Source organism: Hyposmocoma kahamanoa, unplaced genomic scaffold (genome assembly GCF_003589595.1).
Source record: "Hyposmocoma kahamanoa isolate Upper Pololo Valley unplaced genomic scaffold, ASM358959v1 81, whole genome shotgun sequence".
NCBI classification, from domain to species: domain Eukaryota; kingdom Metazoa; phylum Arthropoda; class Insecta; order Lepidoptera; family Cosmopterigidae; genus Hyposmocoma; species Hyposmocoma kahamanoa.
The window spans coordinates 7,137,943-7,151,386 of NW_020654080.1; the positions used below are offsets into that span (position 1 = coordinate 7,137,943).

The 13,444-nt window shown below is 38.4% G+C and overlaps 1 protein-coding gene across 7 annotated transcripts in view; it reads left to right on the top strand.

Annotated features, from left to right (window-relative positions):
* LOC113234186 (tyrosine-protein phosphatase Lar) overlaps positions 1-13,444 on the top strand; it is a 414,647-nt gene that overhangs the window by 200,633 nt on the left and 200,570 nt on the right. For all 7 annotated transcript variants that reach the window (XM_026469472.1, XM_026469475.1, XM_026469479.1 and 4 more), the window contains exon 2: positions 10,586-10,717. In XM_026469472.1, the coding sequence (XP_026325257.1) occupies positions 10,586-10,717 (132 nt within the window). The remainder of the gene's footprint in view (positions 1-10,585; positions 10,718-13,444) is intronic.

Genomic DNA, 13,444 nt, shown 5'->3' on the forward strand with positions numbered 1-13,444 from the left:
AGACTTGCATTTCGTACAGGCTTCAAATTTCAAAAATGAGTTATTAATTTCTTTGATTTATTATGCAGTATGTGCCTGTTCAGTTAGCGGTTTGACGGACGTAGACTGACCGATAGTGGCCTTGTATATTCTTGCTGTAAACGATTTCATGAAACTGATCGAATAAAAAAAGCTTCGAACTGGAATTTTTGCTTTTATGTCCACCTCTCCTACATAAAGAATCGTATGTCGAAATTGTCAAGTTTACAGCATAACATGTCACTTTAGCATTTCTCAGTTTTATTCGACAAAGTTCGTTACTCATATAGATTATTATAAAATCCTAGACATCGGTTAGATGATCTATGATGGTCTATTAGATGATCACTCTATGTGAGTAGCGAGAGTTGCAGAATAAAACTGAGAATTGCTAAAGTCACGTGTTATGCTTATTCCAGTGAATTCAGAACTTTAAAACGCTCCCCTGTAAACTTGGCAATTTCGACATACGATACTTTACATAGGAGCGATCGATTTTCAATCACGTTGCTTTCTGCAGTTAGGTTTCTTTTTATGATAACAAGCGATGGGACGAACCATCCAAGCACCGGGTGGTAAGTATTAGTCTATTACTGTTGCAGTGCCACTCAGTTCTTTAAATCGCAAAGAGCAGAGGCACTGTCACCCTGATACGTAAGTTGAAAAGTCCCATGTGCCTGTAATTTCACCAGCACCCTTACCATTCAACACCAAAGCTTTGCGTAAGCTTGGTTTAGGTAAGGTAAGATAGGGAGCTCTACTACTGGAAGGTGTTACAATGGATTTAAAATTGTATATGACCTGAGAATGTCTTTAAAGAAATTAGTTGAAGCGGGCTCACATATTTTTGGTGAAAATGCTCCTCTGGTTCATTATTTTATTGATACAAAAATCAAACAACACAAATATAGTGTAGGCTCTGGTAGCTGTTTGGGTTCTTACTTTTACCACTCTAAAACTAAATGGAGGCACTAATTTTATCTACGAACACAGTCCATTATTTATTATCCTAAGTTTTTACGTTTATTCCTAGTCTGTTTTCTTCACGCGGTCAGATTTATATTTCTACTGTACTACAATATATCTGTCTAAAGAAGAAATACAATTTTCGTATTCCATTCTGAACGACGATCGACCCGCGTTGAAACTTTTGATAACTCATTTTACATAATATAAAAGTAACATCACTTTGTTCGAAGTAAGTTTTCCAAGTACCATTGTACATAGAGAACTCCCTTTTATGCATATGGAAAATATAAAGGGTGTAATTTAATAATTTTACAACCTTAAAGGTACGACGGTACCTATCGATGCGATATAGGTACTGCAGTGACGCAACTGTCGCGCAGCAACTGCGAGTTACGTCTTACTTCGCTAATTGTCAAAAGTGTAAAATATATTGTATGAAAAACTGCAGCGCTTCTGTAAACGTCTCATTGAAGGCCCCTTACTGGCCCCTTAATATATTTTTTATAATTTTTTTATTTTGTTTTTTCTTTATCTAAAAATATATCATACTGACTCTACAATATTTTACGAGTGCATTGAATTTAAAAGTATAAAATCCCAAAAGACCTGGCCTGGCTAAAGACATAAGGGCTACCAGCTATCTCGAACAACATACTACCATAACGCTTTGTGAGCACACTATCGCGAGTATTCCATTTCATCCTTGCAATTTGACCGTAGTCGTAATATTTAAACGTTTAATGGATGTAAGCTTTTATGCAATTATACAAATATACCAACATTACTGATATGAAAGTTGATCGCAGTGATATATGTATTACCCTTCCTTTCAAATTAGTCGAATTAAATATTTTTTACCATGTATGCACGAAAATGTATAGAGATGATTTTGCCGTTTACATAGGAATTACTTGCGTTTATTTGTAGTTATTATATCATCAAGTATAAAATTCTATTGGTGAGTCGTGAGTGAGACGAAATTGTTTTGATTTAGTTCAATAATAATTGTATTATATAAAATTTTAGTTTTTTTTTTCATATTACAATTTAAAAGAGGTTATTCGCCTCTTTTAAATTTTCTTTTACATTAAAGTTACAGCTTTTTGTTATTGTTACTCTTTTACGTCAGGGATGTTTAAAAGTCCGTCTACACGGTAGAGAGGCGCCGCTAGTAAACTTGCTCAAGCGAAGTCTATGTTTGTAAATTTTCCCTAACACATCATACCTACACACATGTATATGTACAACCGCGTAAATATGCCAAGTCGACTGGCAGTATGGTTGACCGTGTGGGATAAAAAGCTTTTACAAAATTGTCTTCAAAAAATTCTTTGCCAAAATTTGAAAAGCGAAATAAATTCAATGCACCGATAGTCAAAAGCAAGTTGGTACCTAACGGAAGCGTAAAAGGATACCCCATTATCCGTTTTTATCGTACGCCTTCTGTGCGGCTCCTTACAAAGGAAGTTCCAATATGAATAATGGTGTTCATACGCGTCAGACAGAACTAAGATATAAATCTTTCAATAATCGATGTTTCGACGTTGTTTATTTATTGCGTGGATATAAAAAGGAATCGGTCCGGCTTCCAGGAGAGCGCATTAATGTTCATTAGAATATGGGTAATCAATCTTTTATTTCTTAATGACTATTTGTTGAAGACTAAGTCAGCAGAACACATATTTGTTGTGCATTATCGTTCTTTTGTTTCTTTGTATACAAAGAGTACTTACCATTGTATTGTCTTAGTTGGAACTATTTTACCAATGACTTTATTAGATATGGAATAGTATTGTTGGTGGTTTCAATACCTATTTAGTTAGTTTTGTCCAAGATAGTAATATAACTTTTGCTTAAGCTTTGTATAGCATGCTACGCTACAAAGTTTTAATAAGTATAGTCGGTATCTGCGCGACGTTGCTTACTTAGCGGTATTACAAGTAAATTCGGGGAAACATTTTTTTTTAACAATAAAATAATTATTAATATTTTTGTAGGACTACGAAGCTACGAATTGTCGCTTACTCCCTAAGCGACAATTCGTAGCTTTTTTTCAGGGCAGTATGTTTTAGGTTTTAACGACCGTTTTTAATATTTTCGTATTATTGAGGAAATTTATTTATGTAATTTTAAAACTTAATTGCAACCAAATATGAATTTTAAAACAGGACGTAAATATTTTAGAATTTAAAACCTAAAACATGCTCCCCTAAAAATTTACCAAATGTCGCTTACGCCCTTTCTACGAAACACTGACAGTATTATAATCGTGTTTTTTTTTTAATATAAATTAGACACACACATAACTTAGTGATAACATTGACATAAAATGATTATCACTAGTATCAGGTTTCTTATCACGGTATGACTTCTTTTTTAAAAAAATAAATAAAAAAAGAAGTCATACCGTGGTAAGAAACCTGATACTAGTGATAATAATTTAGTGAATAACCACGAAAGTCTTAAAATCTATATAACATTGACATAGTATTAAAAAGATCTGAACCTTACAAACTTACATTACTAATTCAAGCTAATATTCGATTCGTTTCAACGCAACGCAATACTTAATCCAACAACACAATTTTAATATCTCTTTACTCTATAATCTTTCGTATAGTCTCGAGATGTTGAAAATTTTCTCAATAACAACAATAGGCGTGATTTATAGAGGTGCCGGTGAGTGTATAGATGTACCTTGTTTAAGTAACTGTTTACTTTCTTGTATGTCTATTCTATCCAGGTACCTTTTGTATTGTTTGTATGAAAGGTTTATTGTTGAAATATACGATTTTTCAAATAAATTGTATCTTTTTTTAGATTTATGAATATACCTTTTGAAATCGTTGTGAAATTGTCGAAGTAGAAGATAATTTTCAGCTTATTGACTTATTTAGAATGTCTATGATAATTTGTAAACTTAACAGATTTATTTATTAAGTTTTAGAAATAATATGAGTACTTTAAAACAAAATCGTAACAATAAAATATAAAATCAACGCATCACAACAAAAAACCTAAAAACTAAAAAAAAATAATTCAAAATTCCAAAAACCCTGAAATACGACAACCGCATCGCGTTAAAAACAAAAATTTCCGTAAAACAGACGAAGAAGAAATCGAAGACACAGAGGCTCCCGAACTGGTGACAGAAGAAAAGGATCATACAATCATACACATGCCGCCTATAATACTACTACCGCCGGTCAACGATTCTGGAAACATTTTTATACGATATCTGACACGTAAGTTATTGTGCTCATTATCAAATGGATTTTCTGTTCCAGATCGTGATTATGGAGATTGTCTTCCGACTGTTTTATTTTTAAATTGTTTTCTTTGCACTAATAATAGTTACATTGCTTTGAAAATGGTTGGTTTCTCAGTGGTTTCTCCTTGAAAAGTTTACTTTACAGTGTAATTTACGTCGTATAAATGTTGGCATATTTATTTTTATTGAGTGTTGTCGAGTAGATATTGGATTTTATAGGTGGATTATCTCCATAAACCATGGGTATCAGCATGTCGACCAAATACTGACGTATTTACGTATTATTATATTTTGTCGAGTTGTTATTGACTTACGCCACTGGTTTATCGTCGTAAACCATGAGTCTCGCCTCAATATATTTAGGTCGACTGAATACTGACATATTTATTTGTTCTTGTTGTATTTTATCGAGCTGATATTGACTTTCATCAGTGGTTTATTCCAAGTAAACTGTAGGTAACGCCATGAGTTTTTAGGTCAACCGAATAGTGGCATATTTATTTATTTCTAGTATGTTTTATCGAATACATATTTACCTTTCTAATCTTTATGATGCCATTAAGGGTAAGGATCATGCAAACCAGAAGATTTAAATTTTCAACATGACTTGTGATGGCTTCGAGCCACCCTTATTATTATTATATTTATTTTAAACTCTCGCCTCTCCCAAGGCCTAAATGATTAATTTTGAATTTTTAAATGGGAGAGGCGGTATTTCCCGGCAATGGCACAGTCGGCTGGGGTCAGGGACTCAGGTCCAAGAACCGGCGAACAATACGTGCCGTATCGAGCAGGACCGCCTTCTGCATTTGTGCTGGAAGCGACACGCCACAGAAATCCAACCGCTTTCAAGCTGTTAGAAAGGCTGACTGGAATTAACCCATTTGCGGACAAAACAATTGGGATTATTTCAGTGGAGGCCACATCCCACATGTCGGTGATCTCGTGCGCCAGGTCGAGATACTTCCGGCGTTTCTCGGTTTCGGTCATTTTCGAGTATTGGCTCCGGTGAATACTTGTAATATGGCAACCTCTGTTGCACTAGTCTGGCCGCGTCGATGAGAAGCAGCTCCTTACTACCGCGGCTACCGCCTTTACATCCGTTTTGAGCCTCAGACATGACACTGTTATTAACAATGTGCTGACTTATCTTGGAGCTCAAAATAGATGTTAAAATCTTGTATATTGTACAAAGACAAGTTATGGGGCGATATTGTGATGGATCCACGGTAGCATCACTCTTTGGAGCTAAATGAGTGACCCCAGTAGTTAAGAAGTTTGGGAGCGTCCCACTCTCAAGGACACTTTGGAACTGACGAGCGAGAGTAGCGTGGCAGCACCAGAACCCCTTCAACCAATAATGATGCAGTCCGTCCGGTCCCGGACTTTTCCAGTTCGGAGCTTTACGGACCGCTACCGCTATATCCTCTTCGGATATGCTGATGGTATTCATAGGCGCTATGATTGCACACGCTCTCTCGACCGCTTCGAACCATGGACCCTCTTCGTGATCGAAGGGCTGCGACCAAAGCCTTCGCCAAAAGGCGACCACTTCTGCTTTGTCCAGACGCTCACCCGTCAAGACCACATCAGAACGCTCCAGTGTCCTATAAAACTTCTTTTGGTCACTCATGAAGAGACGATTCTACCGATACCTCTTTACCCTTTCGGAATATCGCCGTATCCGCTTGCCCCAAGCAGCTATCTTCTGCTTCAGATCATCGATGCGCCCTGTCAGTTTTTGTGCCAACTCCAGTGAGTCTACAAAAATGTCTAAGAAAGGCCTACGCTTTCCTCTAAAAATGAGGGAAGCATGTTGTTAATGGCCCCAACGGCATCCCGAACCTTGACACTGAGAGGCACTCGAGGCAGCCGTCACTTGGCGATATTCCAGAATCGTCTCATCCAGACTACTCCTTAACGTTTCCAAATCCAGGGCGACTGTTCCCCAATCACTTTCAATACCACCCGTATCCGGCTGATGAGCACTAGGTTCCCTGTGAACTTCCCAGCTGGGAACAGGAGAGCGCTCCAGGCTGGGTGGCTCTTCTTCCAGTGGAGGAACAGCCTCGCATCGTAATTGCTCGAGTTCGGCAGCGCTAAAAAGTCCTGAGCGCTGTAGGTACCAAACTCGGTCCGCCAGGTTTTGTCCTGTGACGGTCAAACCCACATGGCATTTTTATTCAAATCAATCGTCCATGCCATGCGGCGCCGTACTCCACCAGAGGCGGGTACCGATTGCTGGAACAGAGTTGCCCCAGCCCCTGCCGATACCATGCCAACTGGTGGTGATGGATCGTGAGTAGACTGGCCGGATGGTCGGGCCAATCTGCCGCGGCTGGAGGCCCGTATACTGCCACGCCCAGCCCCAGCTCCAGGCGCGCCCCGGCGATTACCCCCGGGAAGCGGCCCTGTTCGCTCGTCGTAACTATTGTGCTCCATCATTTACGATGAGCAATTTTAAACCTGGGGCTTTCACTCACTTACTCCGAGGAGACCGTTATTTACCCTATTTAACGCTGAGACCAGTTCATTGACACGGTTCTGTACATCCATGAACTCAAGCGCTGACTGTTTGCACTGCTGAAACGATAAAGTGGCATGATATTCACTGCGCCGTTCCACCAGTGGGCGATGAGGTCGTCACATCCTGACGCCGGTTTATTATTATTATTATTAATATTATTATGAACCTATACTGAATTAAATTTTAAGGTACTTAGAAATGACTGGTTTATTGGATTGCTATTGCATATCGATTGGATTCGAACTATGCTGCTGTTGCTGAACGATGCTGGAAATCTGATACTGCTGCCGCATTACCCATGATTGATTAACATTCGTTTTAAACTTTAATCGCACCTGCAAACGGGCGCAATATGTAAATCGAATTGCATTTGGCGATACAATAAATTACGCGTTTAAACCGCTGCACACTTCTATCCGCAAAACCGGTTTTGGGCGGATACTTCCAGATTATTGTCATAAATTGCCTATTCCAGAATATATCGAAATAACCCGGCATGGACGGTGCGATTAACGTTATTAATCCGGTGTAATAAAATTGATCATTTGTGCTTCATTAATTTTTGAAAAGTTTATGGATCGCGACTTAGTTCTTTCGGTTATTCTGCTTTGTGATCAAATCGTGTCAAAATTTAGTGTAAGGAAAAAACATTACCGACATAAAAACGGGCACATACAAATTATTGATTTTAATGTAATAACGCACACACATAGCCCCGCACTAGGGAAACACTGTACCTCGTGCCACATAGACAACCACTAATGACACCAAAACTCATGAGAGAAATAAATGTAGAACATATAAATATTTCTCGCCGCCCGGAAATCGTACCCGGGAGCTCTGTGTGCCAGATCGGCATGGCAATCGTTCGGTCACATAGTAGATGTTCGTGCAGCGCGCGTTTTTCAAAAGCACGCTTATACTACGTGAATTTTAATCAAGTAACGAAGAATGTTTAGCAAAACGCTTGACGCTTGTCATCTGAACCGACCCTTAAAACAAGCGATATACGTGAGACATGAAAGTGGGTGCCATTAAAGACAGTGCATTATAGTATAGCCTAGTATTCATAAGAGTTGTATGGTAAGTAATACATTAAAAAGATTCATAGAAAAAAACAATAACTCGACATTTCCGGAATATTTTCTCATAGGTCATATTATAGTTTTTGAGAAAGTCAAAGAAACCGACATCTATTCTTTCGAGAATACCAGATCAATGTGGTGATTACCTAAATATTTAAAAGAAACAATCACACCAAGATTGGTGTAATATATGTTCTATTTCCCAACAATGAAGATAGGCTATATACGTTATAATAGAATAATTAAACATGCAAGCAATAACAGCGGTGGATTCAGCCGATATTGTATAAAACCCATTCATTTGCAACTTACAGTAAAACAAGCAAAATGACGATATAAAAGCCATCGCAAACTCAGCACTATTACCTTCGCATATTTTATTACAGGTCATTTTTTGATGCGAAGCAATTTCGCATCGCTGAATCACGAACACTGAACAATAATTGATTGGTATTCCCTTTGTCACAACTCAATTTTTCATCTCATATTACTCAGTTGCCTGAAACAACGGTTTCTATCTCCAATTTACGATTCAACAGATAGACTTCGTCAAAATTACGATACTAGAGAGAACACGAAGGAACATACTCAACAATCGGTTGTGTATGAGTCTTCTGTGATGACAAAATTGTAGGTACTTATTTCATCATACAAATATTTCTCTCGGGCCGGGATTTGAAGCCGGAACCTCTGCGTGGCAGTCCAGCATGGTGACCGTCTGGCCACGGAGGCAGTTAAATAGTGAATAATGTTTCAAAAAACTTTTTAAGCCACTTTCATTTTTAATTACATTACATAAATACAAATTTCTATACACTTTTCTGTTGAATGCGTAAGAAGTCTCCCAGAAACAAAAGTTCAGTTAGAGGGTCAGATAACTTAGGGAATCGACTGTACATTCCAAATTTCTTTATTTATGTAGGTAACAGCACTAGAAATCATCGAAATGATTTAACACTTTTAATTATTCGAGAACTAGATTCAGCTGAATGCTCCATACGATCACGTTCATAAATAGAATGCATTGTCGGCGTTACATCGTAAACACCCTCCATAAAATATCGAGTTCTTAGGTTTTCGCGATTGGTTCACATTGGAAATGAAACAATTTTTTCGGATATAAATCGCCCTCTATAAAGTGTTTCATATCCGTATTCGAGTAGGCAAATTTCAAATAAAAAATGAGCGAGCGAGGTTCTGTCTCATATTTCCTTTAAACACCGAAAACGTACAAATTACTTAAAAGCTTAACCTACTTAGAATAAGCGAGTTCAGAGCGCGAAATCGTTTTCAATTTAGCAATTTAATGCTCTATACAGCGGCGTCTAGGCTTTTTATAATTTAATCCACGATGGTTGGCGCGAATGGCGACAGAAAAAAATGGCGGCTTTTTTATTTAAATGGGTGCGTCGGCACGTCCTGACTGACGCCCGTTTCAATCCCGCTCACATATAAAACGTGACCATTCACATCCTCGTCCGTCGAGGAATAAACATATCCGTCACGTGGGTTTTTTCATGCCCCCCGCGCCGCGCCTGACGTGTTTTCAAAGCAAATATTTTGAATTCCGACAATTGGCGTAGTTAGCGAGATCGTATCAACCGCTGTAATTGTGCATCGAGTGTGCGCAGTCATTAAGTCCTCTCTGCCGGCTCGTGGCCCGCGCAATTTAGATGGCATTTTTATTTGCGGCCGGGGAGCAGTGCGGCTATAATTTGTTCAAATCCACGTGTCCGCCGAGGGAGCGGTGCTTTCGATATGAATTGTTTCACGCTTCCCAGGTTTATACAGGACCCGTTCTACCTTTTTTTAGATATCTCTAATCTCGGCTCGACCTCTGCGGTGTCCGTTCCATGAATATTTTAACTCGCGTGTGACAGTCTCGGCCGAAAATACGTTACTCGCATTCGTTTATTAATGTCGGATCGATCGGTGAGCCCGAGGGAAAGTCCGATACGTATAAAGAACTAAATGGGATTTCATTTTCTAGTTCAGAAGTCAAACGCTCCCCGCGGCATGCGTCCAATATTCTTTCCGGTTGGTCCCTATTTTTGTTACGGTTCGTTTGGTGTCTGGATTTTGGACATGAAGTCGCGTTCGGTGTGCTCGTTCCTTCCGCGTGCTTCACAGACATAATTGTTTCGTGCCTGAGTGCGCTTTTTTCCGCAAGATAACGCCTTTAATCTCACTCGCGTAATGAAAATGTGCCGTACTTCGTCCTGAGTATGCCGCGCGTTCCCTGTATATTTTATTGGCATATTTTATGGTCTTGACTCAATTCTCAAGTTTCCGTAACTTCGTCGACTTTTCGGGAAATTAAATCAACTTGTGAATCGTACCGTTACATAATATAGTCGATTCGGTGTGTGGGATAAATTAGCCGAATTGTGCCTCAATATGTTCTTAATTTATTCATAGTCGAAAATTGGATAGGAATAGACGTAGAGCGGTAACAGTTCAGCTCGTAAAAGTCCATCTATGGGGGTGCGTATACATAATTCATAACTGTAACTTTGTCCGTCTGTTCGGGTTTAGTTAGTATGGGGTAAGGGATACCACGCATTTGCATATGCATATCATGAGAGGAGAAACTTTTCATTGAATTAATTCTTTTTGTTTAACGTGTCATAAATCTTTGTTAATTGCTTATTTCACACATCACGTGTCCAAATTCATACACGTTATCTAACAAAATGCCTTTTTCTGTGTGTGCAGATCCCCCCGAGATCACGATCCGGCCGCGCAATCTCCAAGTTCGTGCAAATGGCATAGCCGCCTTCTACTGCGCAGCCAGAGGTGACCCCGTGCCCAACATTCAGTGGCGAAAGAACGGCAAACGAGTTTCAAGTAAGTTCATTCTACAAACCTATATGCATTGTTTACAGTTGTCGTCGAATTTCAGCCGCTGCAGACGTAACTGATGGAAGAATTTTAAATACCAACCAATGTACTTAGATACCCGACCCCATAGCCCACCTTTGGGTTAAGAAAGCCTTCTATCACATAAAGGTAGTGTAAACGAATTGCAGATTTTTGGTTATGTAATGTAATTAAAGACAAAATTGGCTTAAAAAGTTTCTTAAAATGTCATTCACTAACTAAGCACTAAGGAAAACATATCAAAATTAATTTTACTGTTCACGGGTTAAGTTTGTCTAACACCATTCTTCACACTGATCCCCTCAGAACTAAATGATCGGTTGAGGGGTCAGGTATTTTAGGGTATCAACTGTACATAAACCAGATTCCACAAATCGCACCAACCTACTTACTTTTCGTGATGATTATTGATGCCCTGGTAGTTTCATCGTATGATCTTGATGAAACTACAAGGGTAGTAAATAATCCACATTTTTTTATATTATATTTATATGAATAACGCTCACATAATCTAGAACTTTAAACACAATAATAATGTGGTAATTAAAACTACATACTAACAAGCAAGTAAACACAAACTCAGTTCGTAAGCTATAAAATGTTACTCTTTCTAATGGCAGAGTGCATTTAGACAGGAATACCGCAAAAGTAGTGTTGCATGTCAATGACAGCTTTCGTACCGTAAGTTTGAAGTGCATAGTGGCACGACACTAGTTATATTATGGCCATTTTGCGAGTGCATTAATGAAATATCCAAACTTTGCGACGCAAATGAGAATGTCATATCTCGATATGGTTATAAAGTATACAAACCATGAAACAATGGATAGTATTTTTTGTTATTAATTTATTTTATTGGTGTAAATTTAACCTATGGTAGGTTTCTTGGTCTATGCAGAACACACATGATTGATGACCACCGCCTTAATTCTAGCTCAAAGCAGCGCTGGAGGGTTCCTAATTCAGCGAGATCTGGTGCTAAAGCAGGCACAGGAAACGAGATTAATTCGTTGAAAAGCGTCGTTGACCTTGAGCGAATGATGTTTTAAGCCACGCCTACTATATTACAATTATGAATTGAATTAGCTGGCTAGGTGCAATGCGGACGATATAGGTCTATCCAGTAACTGACACTGCGACTGTTATGGATAGGCGTGTCATTTACCCCCAGGCGAACAACTTGTACGTCTCGTCACTTGGTATTATAAAAAAAACGTTGACTTGGAGTTTAAAAAGTGACATCAAATAGTAGATTTATTTAGTGATTTTGTTTATGTTGCTTGAACTAGAGTATCTCAAGTTCAGAATTAATATTACATAATCGAGATGCCAATCCGCGTTGCTAGTATATTAATTTAAATATGTAAGTAGTGCATTTGACGACAGTTACTTAAATATAGTACGAGGATACTGTGATGAACACCTTATTTTTTTTATTGAATTATGTTTACAACCTGTAAGTACAACTAAAATAACATTATGACAACCCTACGATCCGAGCGAAGTGTAGGCATTGACGTACCGAACAGCGGGAATTGCGCTACTTGTCTTATATGGTAATTTTTCAGGGATACTATCGAAAATAATGGGTTGTTTGAAAAGTTTGTTTCCTAAATTGTTATAGTCATAAATGGTCATAACCACAGACCAATAAATACAGTAGAAGTGCTTAGTTTATGTGACACGTGTGCCAACTGTGCGCGGAGTTCCACAAACTTGAGCTCAGTCCGCGATTTTCGTTTTGTACGTTATGGTCGTGTTAATTATCTCGAGCAGAACTTCAAAAATCGTAGAAGTATGTTTTATTTCGCTAGTTTCGAGTGCAAAAATGTTAGCCGCACTTGTAATAATAGGGGTTAAAGTATGAAATTGCCGATTTGTACTGAAAATCTAAATTGTTTATTTTTTAAATTTTTAACAAATTTATTTAATCAAAATAGTTGCCATTATTATCTATACATTGCTGCCATCTAATGGGAAGGTTATTAATGCCTTTGCGATAGAACTCCGACGATCTAGACTGCACAAACTGTGTGAAAGCATTTTGTACTGCCTCCTGGGAAGAAAACTTCTTGTCACGTAGATAATTGTCCAAATCACGAAAAAAATGGTAGTCCGTTGGAGCAAGGTCTGGTGAATACGGAGGATGACGAATGGTTTCTAACTGCAGTTCCTGAAGGGTCAAAATGGTTTCTCGTGCTGTGTGAGGTCTCGCGTTGTCGTGGAGCAATAATGGTGAAGATCGATTCATGAGTCGGGGCTATTTTACTGCTAGTTTTGTCAACATGGTTCGGAGTTCGGCACAATAGACATCTGCCGTTATTGCTTGACCAGATCGGAGAAAACTATAGTGAATAACACCATGCTGAGACCACCAAACAGTTACCATTACCTTTTTATTGGTAAGTTTTGCTTTAGGACACTGTTGTGGCATTTGACCTGGGGTCAGCCATTGCATTTTTCTTTTCCGGTTATCATAAAGAATCCACTTTTCGTCACATGTTACAATTCGATCCAATATTCCTTCATTTCTGTACCGGTTCAACAAGGCAACACAAGTTTCAACACGCGTTTCTTTCTGCAGATCAGTCAAATCATGAGGCACCCATTTTTCGTATTTTTTTATTTTATTGATTTGACGCAAGTGAGTCAATATTGTGGGTAAGGTAACGTTAAACCATGCCGCTAATTCCT